This window comes from Ranitomeya imitator, chromosome 6 (assembly GCF_032444005.1).
Source record: "Ranitomeya imitator isolate aRanImi1 chromosome 6, aRanImi1.pri, whole genome shotgun sequence".
In the NCBI taxonomy this organism is placed as follows: domain Eukaryota; kingdom Metazoa; phylum Chordata; class Amphibia; order Anura; family Dendrobatidae; genus Ranitomeya; species Ranitomeya imitator.
This window is the reverse complement of record NC_091287.1, coordinates 320,387,870-320,400,845: the sequence shown is the minus strand read 5'-3', so window position 1 is coordinate 320,400,845 and position 12,976 is coordinate 320,387,870. Positions and strand designations below refer to the sequence as shown.

The window sequence follows — 12,976 nt, the reverse complement described above, 5'->3', positions numbered from 1 at the left end:
CTCTCACTGACCTGTTAAGTTTTTCTTAAAGAAGCTCTTACTCTGCAATCATTACCTGTATTAATTGCACCTGTTTGAACTCGTTACCTGCATAAAAGATACCCGTCCACACACTCAACTAATCACATTCCAACCTCTCCACCATGGCCAAGACTAAAGAGCCAAGGACACAATTGTAGACCTGCACAAGGCTGGGATGGGCTGCAGGACAATAGGCGAGAAGGCAGCAACTGTTGGCACAAATATTAGAAAATGTAAGAAACACAAGATGATTGGCAATCTATCTCAGTCTGGGGCTCGTTGCAACATCTAGTCTTGTGGGGTAAGGAGGATTCTGAGAAAGATCAGGAATCAGCCAAAACTAAAAACAGGAAGAGCTGGTCAATGATCTGAAGAGAGGTGGGACAACACTCTCAAACAGTACTGTTTGCCTTCATGGATTAAAATCCTGCAGGGCATGCAAGGTCCCCTTGCTCACACCAGCACATGTCCAGGCCTGTTTGAAGTTCGCCAATGACTATCTGGATAATCTAGAGGAGACATGGGAGATGGCCATGTGGCCAGATGATACCAAAATAGAACTTTTTGTTAAAAATAATTAAAAAAAAAAAAAAATAAATCATGATATTCTCACCTTCCGGCGTCCCCGACAGCCTTTCCCGCTCCTCGCGATGCTCCGGTCCCAGTAATGCTTTGCGGCATGACTCCAGATGACATAGCTGTCTCGCGAGACCGCACATCATCACAGGTCAATTTCGCAAAGCATTATTGGGAACGGGAGCATCGCAGGGAACGGGAGCATCGCAAGGAGCGGGAAAGGCTGTCGGGGACGCCGGAAGGTGAGAATATCATGATTTTTTATTTTAATTCTTTTTTTTAACAATTACCGTATATGGTTCCCAGGGTCTGGAGGAGAGTCTCCTCTCCTCCACCCTGGGTACCAACCGCACATGATCCGCTTACTTCCCGCATGGTGGGCATAGCCCCATGCAGGAAGCAAGCAGATCAATGCATTCCTATGTGTGCGGAATCACCGAGATTAATGAACATGCGTTTTTTTTTCCAGAATGCGATTCCGCCGCAGGAAAAAAGCAACATGTGCACAAAAAATGCAACTGCATTTTAAATATAGGATGCTTAATGTATGCGTTTTTAATCGCGGTTTTATCACGTTTTTATAGCAAAAAAACGCAAAAATTCCTAAACGTGTGCACATAGCCTAAAGACAGGGATTACTGGAACCATGTTTTATGGTTTGATAAGACCAAGATAAACTTATTTGATTCAGATAATGTCAAGCAGGTGTTGTGGCAACCAGGTGAGGAGTGCAAAGACAAGTGGGTCCTGTCTACTGTCAGGCATGGGGGTGGAGTGTGATGGTTTGGGGCTGCATGAGTGCTGCCGGCTGAGGGGGCTACAGTTCACTGAAGGAACCATGAATGCCCACCTGTACTGTGACATACTGAAGCAGAGCATTAACCCTGCAACATAAGATTCTAAACAACTCCAGGACAAACACCGTCTTATAAAGAAACAGAGGGTAAAGGTGCTGGACTGGCCAAGCATGTCTCCAGACCTAAACCCTGTTTATCTGTGGGGCATCCTCAAACACGAGGTGGAGAAAGCAAGATCTCTAAAATCCACCCGCAATTGACAATTGGTGGAGCAGCTTAGTATACTTTTTTTGCAAAAAAACATATCAACTAAATACCCTGTATTTTCCATCTTTTGACTAGCACTTGCATATTACTGTGATTTTTTTTACAACAGAGTATTTTTGACCTCACTGTGCTCTTTTGTGTCTTCAAGTTTCTTGGTGGTGTGAACAGGTTCCTACAGACATGTTCAATGTGCAAGTAGCCCATGTGTTTCTGGTGTACTCAATTTTGTGATATACTGTATTATAGTCCACCTACTCTAGGCCAGTAAACGGGCTGCGGTCTACTGATGAAGCCTGCAATGCCTACAAATCCTTTCACCAGGTGTAGGATGCCCTGGTTCCCACTGACCAATGTCGTCATTGTCAGGAAATAATGACTTATTCAGTTGTCATTTTCACAGAGTTGTGTTTTGTACAGAACACATACTGCGAGGCGGAATTATTAGTGCCGCAAGACACAATTCAAGCTGCTTACAGCAAATCTGGCTGACAGCCCAAATAAAATCCTTTGCCTGTAGATTGAGCAAGAAGAAAGTCTAGAAGCATGTGAGCTGCCTTCAGCGCCCCATCTGCTAGGATGTGCTTAGCCGCTTATCTCTAGTGTCTGGTGAAAGGTCGGCAGCAGACAGCAATTCTATTCTCAGCCTCCATCCGCACAGGTTACTGTGGAGCAGCTCCAGGCAGACAGACCACTCAGTCACTTACCATGGCAGCCGGCAGAGGTCCCCAAAAATCTTCACTATGGGAACAGTGACATACGCACGCCTGGATGCATTATAGTAGAAGGTACAACAAATGAACCAAAAATAGTTTTCTTTTTATATAAAAGCTGGTGACAATTTTACAAGTTTATTTCTCACAAATGAAACAGTCCAGGTAGCAGAGGCGAAGCTTCAGATGGACCAGGGCACTTGGTAAAACCTCCCTTACCGAATAGGGCATCGAATGCAGCTGCGGGTATTCAACAGAAGTCAGGAGACCGTAACTCACAGTCACACATCACATTAGACCACGCCACAGATGAGAGTCAATATTCACGATTCTTGTTCCTCAAAAGGGTCAAAGCTTATTTTTGTCCACCCATTTTAGATTAAACTTTGCTGCTCGCTGTTTCTCCTCTTCTCCTGCAGTAATAAAGACACATGAATGTGGGTTACAACTATGTATAAGAAAGCAAAGGCGGCATTCACTGGATGTCCACAATGGCAATTACCTAAAATCAGAACTGCTCTCCATCTGGTAGCCATGCGGCTTGTTAATGTTGGTCAGTCCGGCAGGCACCTGCGCAGCATTTACCATAGGGCAGAAGAACGTAGGCTGCACGTTCCTACACACAGGGCCAGTGCAAAAGTCAAAGAACTTCTACCATGCTGCTTCCACCATGTGCCTCTGGGCTTGGACAGATAGCAGGGGTATTTACACCAGACGGAAGCCAAAAATTAAACGTGCACTTGGCCCAACATGTACCACAGGTACAGTACGAGGCACATTTATTTCTAGTGTTATCTGTGATTGATGGATAGGGGTATTACTTTCAGAATTTGGGGGCACATGAACTGTATGAGGTGTTTCTTCAGTATGGGATAGTGAGATGTCATACTGTAAGTGTCAGTAAGTGGTCAGTGCTGTGTGTGAAAGGGGCTGGCTGACTTCTCATTTGCATAGCTAGGCCAGCCACCTCTATTGAATCATGGTCTATATATACGCAGAGAATGGGCCCGGCTTAGCTACAGAAATGAGACTGCCATCTTCTGTCACACACAACATTGGTCATGGGGAAATTTCCTTACCTGAAATATAACTCTGGGTGCCCACGATCCAGAAGTAGCAGCACTTTGGAAGCAGCGCATGTTCACTGTGTCCAAAGGGCAGCCATCTATTGAACGCAGATAAATCCGCATGTGTTCAGTTAACCTTGCGGTTTCACATGTTCAATACATTCTATGGGTGACATTTGTCTTACGGAGACGCTAGTTGAAATGCTGGAAAGACGCGCCGCATGTCCGTCTCCGCCGGTGATCCACAGGAGTTTGTGCATGCATAGTGGATATGGAATTTCTTGATATCCCATGCACTGTTCTGTAACATCTGCCCGCTGTGGGTTTGATGCTGCAGAAATACGCACCGTCAAATCCACAGCAACTCCAGATCGTGGGCACATATACTTCTTAGGGTGTTACACTGTTACTTTGAATGTCAATAAGAATTATTTTAAGCTCTACAACCCCTTTAAGAAAAACGTTTGTACAAACATTTTGCAGAAAAAGTAAAAAAAAAAAAAAAAATCATGATGTGAAAAAAGCTATAGAAAGCATGATAAAAACAAGATTATGGGCATCAAATGTCTCCTGATAATCAGACTAGCCGATGGCATACATTATGCACTAGCGAACATACAGAAAGTAGACATCATACCACACGCACCCCAATTGGTGTCAGCGAATTGAACGGCCGGCCTTTTAATTACAGCCCTTTTCCTTGAAATTGAGAGAAATTCATTAGCTGCAAAAAGAGAAACACATAGGCAATTAGGGTAAATTCATACAGGACGGAATTTTACAAGATTCAGCCAAAGTCTGCTGACTTTATCTGCATAGAAATGGACATAAATGGTCCCCTAAAGCATAAGGACGATGAATGATAAGCATCAACACACAGCAACTAAAAGCTTTTCCACTGCTGAATAAAAAAAAAATAAAAGTTGTTTGTTATTTAAACTGCTTGTCTGGGATTAGAAAACATGGCTGCTTTATACAAGAAGCCGCACCACACCGATGCACAGAATAGCTGGTGCCCTTAAAAGTCAATGGATGAACTGCAATACTACAAACAACCTGAAGTCAGGTGGTGGCAATGTTCTGTAAGAAAAAAAAAAACATGTTTTTCTAATCCTGGATAAGACCTTTACGTTTTGGGAATATAACAGTTGAAAAAATAAGTAATGTGCATACTAAGAGGTGATAAAAGGTGCTGTCTAATACTTTTGATATTGATAGCCCATACTTAGAATAGGTCATCAATCAGATCAATGGGGGTGCGACATGTGACAATCCCAACGATCAGCTGTCGGAGCGGAACAGCACTGCTCCATCAACTGTATAGTACCCGCGGCGGTAACTGCAGATCCTCCCCCATTCAAATAGGAATGGGTGGGCCATACCCGGCCACTATACAGTTGAATAAGGTACACACCTGCAGCCGAAAAATACTGGCAAATGTACCGGTCGACAACTCGAAGATAGGATCCGAATATGAGACCCCTCTGTATCAGTGGCTCACGATGCCAGGTCATGTGCAAATGGACAAAGCATCATCTAACCCTCACACCTTAAACCGAGGACTGTGCAGACCTACGTAGACAAGCCATACAGGTGGGCACAATATTCACCTGTAGTCCGATTCATGGTCTCCCCATACAACCGCTCCTGGATGAAAGATTTGGCTCTTTGCTGCAGTAAATCTTTTCCACTGTACTCATCCAACTGGACTACCTTGTAGTTATCTTGCAATCTAAGCCAAAAGAAACAAATGATCAGCGCCCTACGAGGACAGCGCCACACTATTATTAGAGTAGTAAACAGGGGGCTTAATCGGCAGCAGAACAGCCTGGCTGTCAGACTAAACACTTGCAGGCTTCCAGTGAAACATGAGGACATTCCGCAGATCAGTGACAATGTTCTGGTTACTATGCTCGGTACAAGATACAATTTCAGATGTCAGGATAAAACTACACCATCTTCTGCTAGTGACTTAATAACCACTACTCATTGCGGACAATTATTCTCTTCATCCCCGCCTTCCATAGAGTCGTATGAGGACTTGTAGTTTAAACGACGCCAATGAATTCACTATGTACCGTAATATAATGAAAGGAAAGAGGAAAAAAAAAATTGGACTGGGAAATTGTAGAAAAAATATGCAATTCTGCCATTGTTGCTCGGGTTTCCTTTTACTGGTATTATTGGAGCAGTAAATTTACGTTTTGTTTGTCGACAATTCTACATTTTTGGAGTTTAATTTTTTTTTTAAGCAGTAATGTATCAAATTGCAATTTTTTTGTGTGTGTTGAAAACTCAGACCCCAAATTTTTCTTTTTTGGCAAACTTAGAAGTACAAATTACTTTTTGATCTCTTTTTATTAAAATTTTTGGGGTGAGTTGAACAAAATACATAAATTCTGGCATTATTTTCTATGGCCTTCAATGTGTGGGATAAATAATATGTTATCTTTACATTTCTGATCTCAAAATGTGGTAGGAACAAATATTTATAATATGCAATAAATTATTTTTGCAATTTGCGGAATGGGATAAAGTTTAATATTTGTTTAGATTTAGTTTTTTGCAACCACTTAATCGCTTGTACAATATACTTCTGTATTGCAGTGTATTGTAATTTTATCTCCTAGAATAAGGCATGACAGCACAAAATGACAGTAGACATAGGGGCATTTAATAGGGCCTCAACTGTAAAGCCAACCTATCAGCATCACACAATCATGTCACTAGACAAAGGAGTGACAGAGGGGTCCACTCCTAGATGTATATCAACCAAAACAAGAAAACAGAGATCCCTAAAAAATAACTTTTAATAATGAATTTAAAAAGACTATATTTACCCACAAAATTAATAAAACAGTGTTAAATGTACCTAGTAGACCCTAGATTGAACTACAATGAGTCCTACCTGGCAGTGGAGGTTGGCACCCTACTTTACTGCGGTTGGCGCCCCCACTCCTCGACGGCTCACCCTTACAAGCCCTAAAAGGACCTATACTATAGGAAAGGCTAAGTAGGCCCTACTCTTAATACCTAAAATAATAACCTGCCTATCAGTGGAGGTTGGCACCCTAATTTACTGCGGTAGGCGCCCCCACTCAACGACGGCTTACCCTAGGGTCCCTAATAATCCCTATAATACGGGATAGACAAAGAAGATTTTGTCCCACAAACACCACCGATACCCGTAGAAGAGAAAAAAACAAAACAAAATAGAAAAATAAACCTAAGCAAAATAATATAAGTATGAAAAAAAGTAACACTATACTTGACTGATGTACTATATTGAGTAAGCAAATAATGCTATGATAGATAGAATACTATAACCCATATACGGGTACACTGGGTGCAATAATATTTATGTCCACAAAATAGAGACCCAGCACTCAGATAAAGTCCACTCTTGTGACACTATATGATATACATATGCTTAATAACAAATAGTATATGTCCATAAATATGGCTCAGCAACCATGGCAAGAAGTGGACAAAAGAAAAAATCTTCAAGGCAGCCAATATAACCACAGCCACCACTAGATGAACAATAATAACAACTCCTCTGAATATCTAGCATGAGGATTAGAGGACACAATCGTCCTAGTGGTGCAAAATAGACAGTCAGGATTATATATCACCAGTGTACTCATCCATTTACTGCGATTTTTATGGCGTGGATCCAGCTGCCAAGAATACAGAGCGGTTTCATGTGGATAAACACAACCAGCCCCACAAGGCAGCCCATGTGACCACAACCACTACTAGATGAAAAAAATGATAACAACTCCTCAGAAAATCTAACATGAGGATTTAAAGGACACAATCGTCCCAATGGTGCAGAATAGACAGTAAGGATTACATATCACCAGTGTACTCATCTATTTGCTGCGGTTTTCATGGCGTGGAACATGAATGCTTGGGCATTGCTTGGGGACTATTTGACAGATGCCGGTTATGTTCATCCATATGAAACCGCTCTGTACTCTTGGCAGCAGCTGGATCCACGCCATGAAAACCGCAGCAAATAGATGAGTACACTGGTGATATGTAATCCTTACTGTCTATTCTGCACCATTGGGACGATTGTGTCCTTTAAATCCTCATGTTAGATTTTCTCAGGAGTTGTTATCATTTTTTTCATCTAGTAGTGGTTGTGGTCACATGGGCTGCCTTGTGGGGCTGGTTGTGTTTATCCACATGAAACCGCTCTGTATTCTTGGCAGCTGGATCCACGCCATAAAAATCGCAGTAAATGGATGAGTACACTGGTGATATATAATCCTGACTGTCTATTTTGCACCACTAGGACGATTGTGTCCTCTAATCCTCATGCTAGATATTCAGAGGAGTTGTTATTATTGTTCATCTAGTGGTGGCTGTGGTTATATTGGCTACCTTGAAGATTTTTTCTTTTGTCCACTTCTTGCCATGGTTGCTGAGCCATATTTATGGACATATACTATTTGTTATTAAGCATATGTATATCATATAGTGTCACAAGAGTGGACTTTATCTGAGTGCTGGGTCTCTATTTTGTGGACATAAATATTATTGCACCCAGTGTACCCGTATATGGGTTATAGTATTCTATCTATCATAGCATTATTTGCTTGCTCAATATAGTACATCAGTCAAGTATAGTGTTACTTTTTTTCGCTACTTATATTATTTTGCTTAGGTTTATTTTTCTATTTTGTTTTGTTTTTTTCTCTTCTACGGGTATCGGTGGTGTTTGTGGGACAAAATCTTCTTTGTCCATCCCGTATTATAGGGATTATTAGGGACCCTAGGGTAAGCCGTCGTTGAGTGGGGGCGCCTACCGCAGTAAATTAGGGTGCCAACCTCCACTGATAGGCAGGTTATTATTTTAGGTATTAAGAGTAGGGCCTACTTAGCCTTTACTATAGTATAGGTCCTTTTAGAGCTTGTAAGGGTGAGCCGTCGAGGAGTGGGGGCGCCAACCGCAGTAAAGTAGGGTGCCAACCTACACTGCCAGGTATGACTCATTGTAGTTCAATCTAGGGTCTACTAGGTACATTTAATACTGTTTTATTAATTTTGTGGGTAAATATAGTCTTTTTAAATTCATTATTAAAAGTTATTTTTTAGGGATCTCTGTTTTCTTGTTTTGGTTGATATACTTTTTTCTGGGATTCCGTATTATTGTGCTTAGGTGTTTCCACTCCTAGATGCCATGGTCGCATCTGAGCATTGTACATGGCACCCAAGGAGCTAAACTACAGCGGCCACTGAAATTACAGTATATTTCCATTGTATAACACCACTTTCTATAGAAGAGTAATGACTTACACAAAAAGGACATGTCACTAATAGAGATGTAAATATGAAGAAGTCTAGCACTCAACTTAAGCGGCGATAGATTTGATTTATTTGTAGCACTTGAAACGTTTCAGTCCATAAGGACTTTCATCACGTGCCGTTAGAAGCCCATAGGGCTGGGTTCAGAAAGAGCAGGGATGCACAGAATGTGCAAAAAGCGCCGCCAGAGCTTGCGTTATAGAGAATGGAGGTAAACTAGAGCTTAATTAGAGTGCTGTAATGGTGGGGCAATGGCCACACATCAGGATGTAGCACCCACAAGCTGAAAGCGCTGGTGTTCGGGATGAGGGGCACTGCCTCCAGACACAGTATCCACCGCTAGTCTCACACGGTGGATACCGTGTCTGGAGGCAGTGCCCCTCATCCCGAACACCAGCGCTTTCAGCTTGTGGGTGCTACATCCTGATGTGTGGCCATTGCCCCACCATTACAGCACTCTAAGCTCTATTTTACCTCCACTCTCTATAACGCAAGCTGTGGCGGCGCTTTTTGCACATTCTGTGCATCCCTGCTCTTTCTGAACCCAGCCCTATGGGCTTCTAACGGCACGTGACTGATGAAAGTCCTTATGGACTGAAACGTTTCAAGTGCTACAAATAAATCAAATCTATCGCCGCTTAAGTTGAGTGCTAGACTTCTTTATATTTATATTGAAGATCTGGGAACCTAGTCTAAGCACCACAGTATAGCTGTGCACACGGTGTTTTCTCTCACTAATAGAGATGGGCGGACACCTGGATGTTCGGGTCCAGGCGAACAGTTACAAAAAGTTCGGGTACCAGAACAGTACCCGGAACAAACTTCATTCATTTGAATGGGGGGCAAACATCCAGTACTTGCCATGCTGGCTGTAATGTGCATGTCAGCGCAGCAAACACCGCTTCTGATCGGCAGTAAAATCGTCACCGCCTGTCAGACAGCTGCAGTTCCCACACTGTCCAGAGACAGCGCGAGTGCTCAGCTGTGATTGAAGGCATAAGGCTTACCTCCGGTCACTGGTGTCCGCTGATGGGACTACTGCTCCCATCAGCTGACACCTGCTGCCACTAATATCAGTGAGGGCAGGAGCGGCTGATGGGAGTATTCATCAGCTGGCTCCTGCTCTGCAAATAAACAATAAAAAAAACGAGTGGGTTCCCTTGTGTTTTTGATAACCAGCCAGGCAAAACTCACAGCTGGGGGCTGCAATCCTCAGCTTCAGCAAGACTGGTTATCAAGAATAATACAAAGGTGACATCAACCCCACAAATATGAACCTCACTTGCCACCGGTACAGGGCAAGTGGGAAGAGCTGGGTAAAGCAACAAAATATCTATGGCCCCTTACCAGCCTGAGAATACCAGCCCTCAGCTGTCTGCTTTAGCAAGGCTGGTTGTCAAAAATGACGGGGACCCCACTTTTTTAAAAAATAATTAAAAAACAAAAAAACAGCGTGGGGACCCCTCTATTCTTGCTAACCAGCATGGCTAATGCCGACAGCTGAGGGTTGCAGCCCCCAGCTTTGAGTTTTGCCTGGCTGGATATCAAAAACACAGGGGAGCCCACACCTTTTATTTTTTTTTTAATTTATTTACTCCCATCAGCTGCTCCTGCTCTCTCTGTTATTAGCGGCAGAAGGCGGCAGCTGATGGGAGCAGTAGTCTCATTAGCTGATACCAGTAACCAAAGGTAAACTTTATACCTCCAATCACAGCTGCACGCTCACGCTGTCATTTGACAGCGTGGGAACTGCGGATGTCTGGCTGGCAGGGATTATTTTACTGCCGATCAGAAGTGGAGTTTGCTGTGCTGGTGAAGTCCGCATTTGGTGTCCGTACCCGAACAGTAGGTGTTCAGTACGGATGCTGAACATTACTATTTTAGTGTGCCCATCTCTAGTCACTATGCCAAGGCATATACAAACAACATGAAACACATACTGTATACAGACTGAAATTACTGAAGTCAGGAAATTTACCACTTGGGTTTTACTTTAGGGCACATAAAATAGTTTCTTGTCTTCGTATCAAACTTATAGAACTGGTACCTTTTTCGAGGTAGCAACTCCTTTGTGTGTTTCTTCTTGACACGTCCTTCATTCCCTGTCAATATGAAAAGGTTATTAAGGTTTAATTTACATACTCATTCTCTTAACAATAACAAAGTAGAATTTGAGCAAGACATTTTATAACCCTGATTCAACTTGGGACAATATTACGCAAGTATTTTTTTTTTTTTATTGTTTCAGCTCTAAATGCTGGGGCATCAAAATATTCAGAGACTAGAACCTCGCTCCTCCCTGCTCAGCATTGCTGGAGAGTGATAAATCTGAAAATGTACATAGCCTGCATGCAGGAGAGGGGCACTACGGGCGGGTGGAAAGCGAAGAAGACATCAATCCATATCCAATCCATCAATATTATACGATTGTTTTATGTGTCAACATGTTCTACAGAGTTTGGGGGAAAAAATAGGAAACAAGATCTGTAAAACCACATCAAACAATCATGGCAGTTATAAGTACTATTTAGTGGTACCTGCTTTATTCTGGCCTTCTAGCTGTTTACTTGGTTCCTCCCTTGAAAAAGAATAAAGAATGATTACTTTTGAATTAATGATGAAACATTTATAAAGCAGGCGAGAATGAGCAGCATCCTTTGTACCGGCCTGATCGAGCCCATCAGATACTGCAGTCACCTAGAATCTGCCGCTTACTTACTGATCCCCCCCTTCCACTCCCAGCATAGCCATATGCCCATAATGATATTGGTCTCTTCCCTCTTACGGAAACATTTGTCCCAATGATTGCATAATAATCCATGTACCGTTTCTCTGAAGCAGAGCTGATGATTTGCAGGACGTCGTCTGGAAGTAATTTCTTTTTCTAAAACAGGAAAACGGAAGTGTACATGAGACGACCGTATAAGGGACACAACAAAGAACGACCTGCTGTCTGATCAGTCATGTATTCCCTACTGTATGAAGTGAGGACAGTCATTGTGGCAGGAAGCACTGCGTCGCATTCAGAACTATGTAAGGTGTGAGGCCTCATTAACACGTCCATGTTGCACGAGTGTGTTGTATTCATTTTTTTTATGGATACAGCACGTACGCATTTTAATCTATGCTGCTATTCACAAGTCTGAGTTTTTTCACCGAATGTCCGTCCATGTAAACATCAAGGAGACATGTCTGTTAGGCAATCCCTAGGGTCAAACAGGAGTGAGACCTGCAGCCGCGGAGATTCAAACATATTATTCGCGAATAGCTTCGGCTCCCTCCTTATCCGAATAGCTATAACACTTCCCGAATGGCTGTCTCGGTATCGCGGATATCTGGAGCGCTCCCGATAATCAACTGATCGGCGCCTCAGCTGTGTGACAGTCACAATACATGCATGGAGAGCCCAGCACACAGCGCCGAACAGCTGATTATCGGGAGCGGTCCAGGTATTCGGTTACCGAGGCAGCCATTCGAGAAGCGCTATTCAGATAAGGAGGGAGCCAAAGCTATTCGCTCTTCCCTAGTTATTAGCACTCAAGCATGCCAAGATAACACCTTATCCAAGCACACTCGCTCATCACTACACTATTATTATTATTTATTTATATAGCACCATTAATTCCATGGTGCTGTACATGAGAAAGGGGTTACATACAAAGTTATAGATATCATTTACAGTAAACAAATTTACAGTGAGAGACTGGTACAGAGGGGAGAGGACCCTGTCCTTGCGGACTTACATTCTATGGGATAGTGGGGAAGAAGCAGAAGGTAGGGGCGAGGCGGCGGTGAGGCAGCAGAATGGTTATTGCAGGCTGTAAGCTTTCTTGAAGAGATGATGGGTTTTCAGGTTCCATCTGAAGGATCCGAGGGTGGTCGATAGTCGGACGTGTTGAGGCATGGAATTCCAGAGGATGGGGGATATTCGGGAGAAAACACATCTACTATAACCAGCTTAGCAGAATAATATCTATTACGTCGGATTTTACAGATTTTATACCTTTTGCTCTTTGAATAGCTCTTCTTTGCGTTTCCTCTTCTCCTTCAGTAAAGCCTTTTCTCTGGTCACAAAATAGAGGGGGAACAACAAGTCAACATTAAAAATGTACAGATCATTGTATACATACAGTACATGGTGATGAGGCACTACGACATTGCACGTACAGATTTCAATGGAGTCGCGACTTATCAAAACATTTAGTCACAGATGGAACGCCAC

The 12,976-nt window shown here is 42.8% G+C and overlaps 1 protein-coding gene across 1 annotated transcript in view; it reads right to left on the bottom strand.

The window, feature by feature from the left end:
• Window positions 1-2,456: 2,456 nt before the first annotated feature.
• Window positions 2,457-12,976, bottom strand: part of NOL7 (nucleolar protein 7) — a 29,238-nt gene continuing 18,718 nt past the window's right edge. Inside the window, exons 2-8 of the mRNA XM_069730815.1 lie at window positions 12,758-12,818; window positions 11,580-11,638; window positions 11,292-11,332; window positions 10,802-10,856; window positions 5,049-5,170; window positions 4,085-4,162; window positions 2,457-2,784 (exon numbers count right to left, since the gene is read on the bottom strand). Of these exons, the coding sequence (XP_069586916.1) occupies window positions 2,720-2,784; window positions 4,085-4,162; window positions 5,049-5,170; window positions 10,802-10,856; window positions 11,292-11,332; window positions 11,580-11,638; window positions 12,758-12,818 (481 nt within the window). The 3' untranslated portion in view covers window positions 2,457-2,719. The remainder of the gene's footprint in view (window positions 2,785-4,084; window positions 4,163-5,048; window positions 5,171-10,801; window positions 10,857-11,291; window positions 11,333-11,579; window positions 11,639-12,757; window positions 12,819-12,976) is intronic.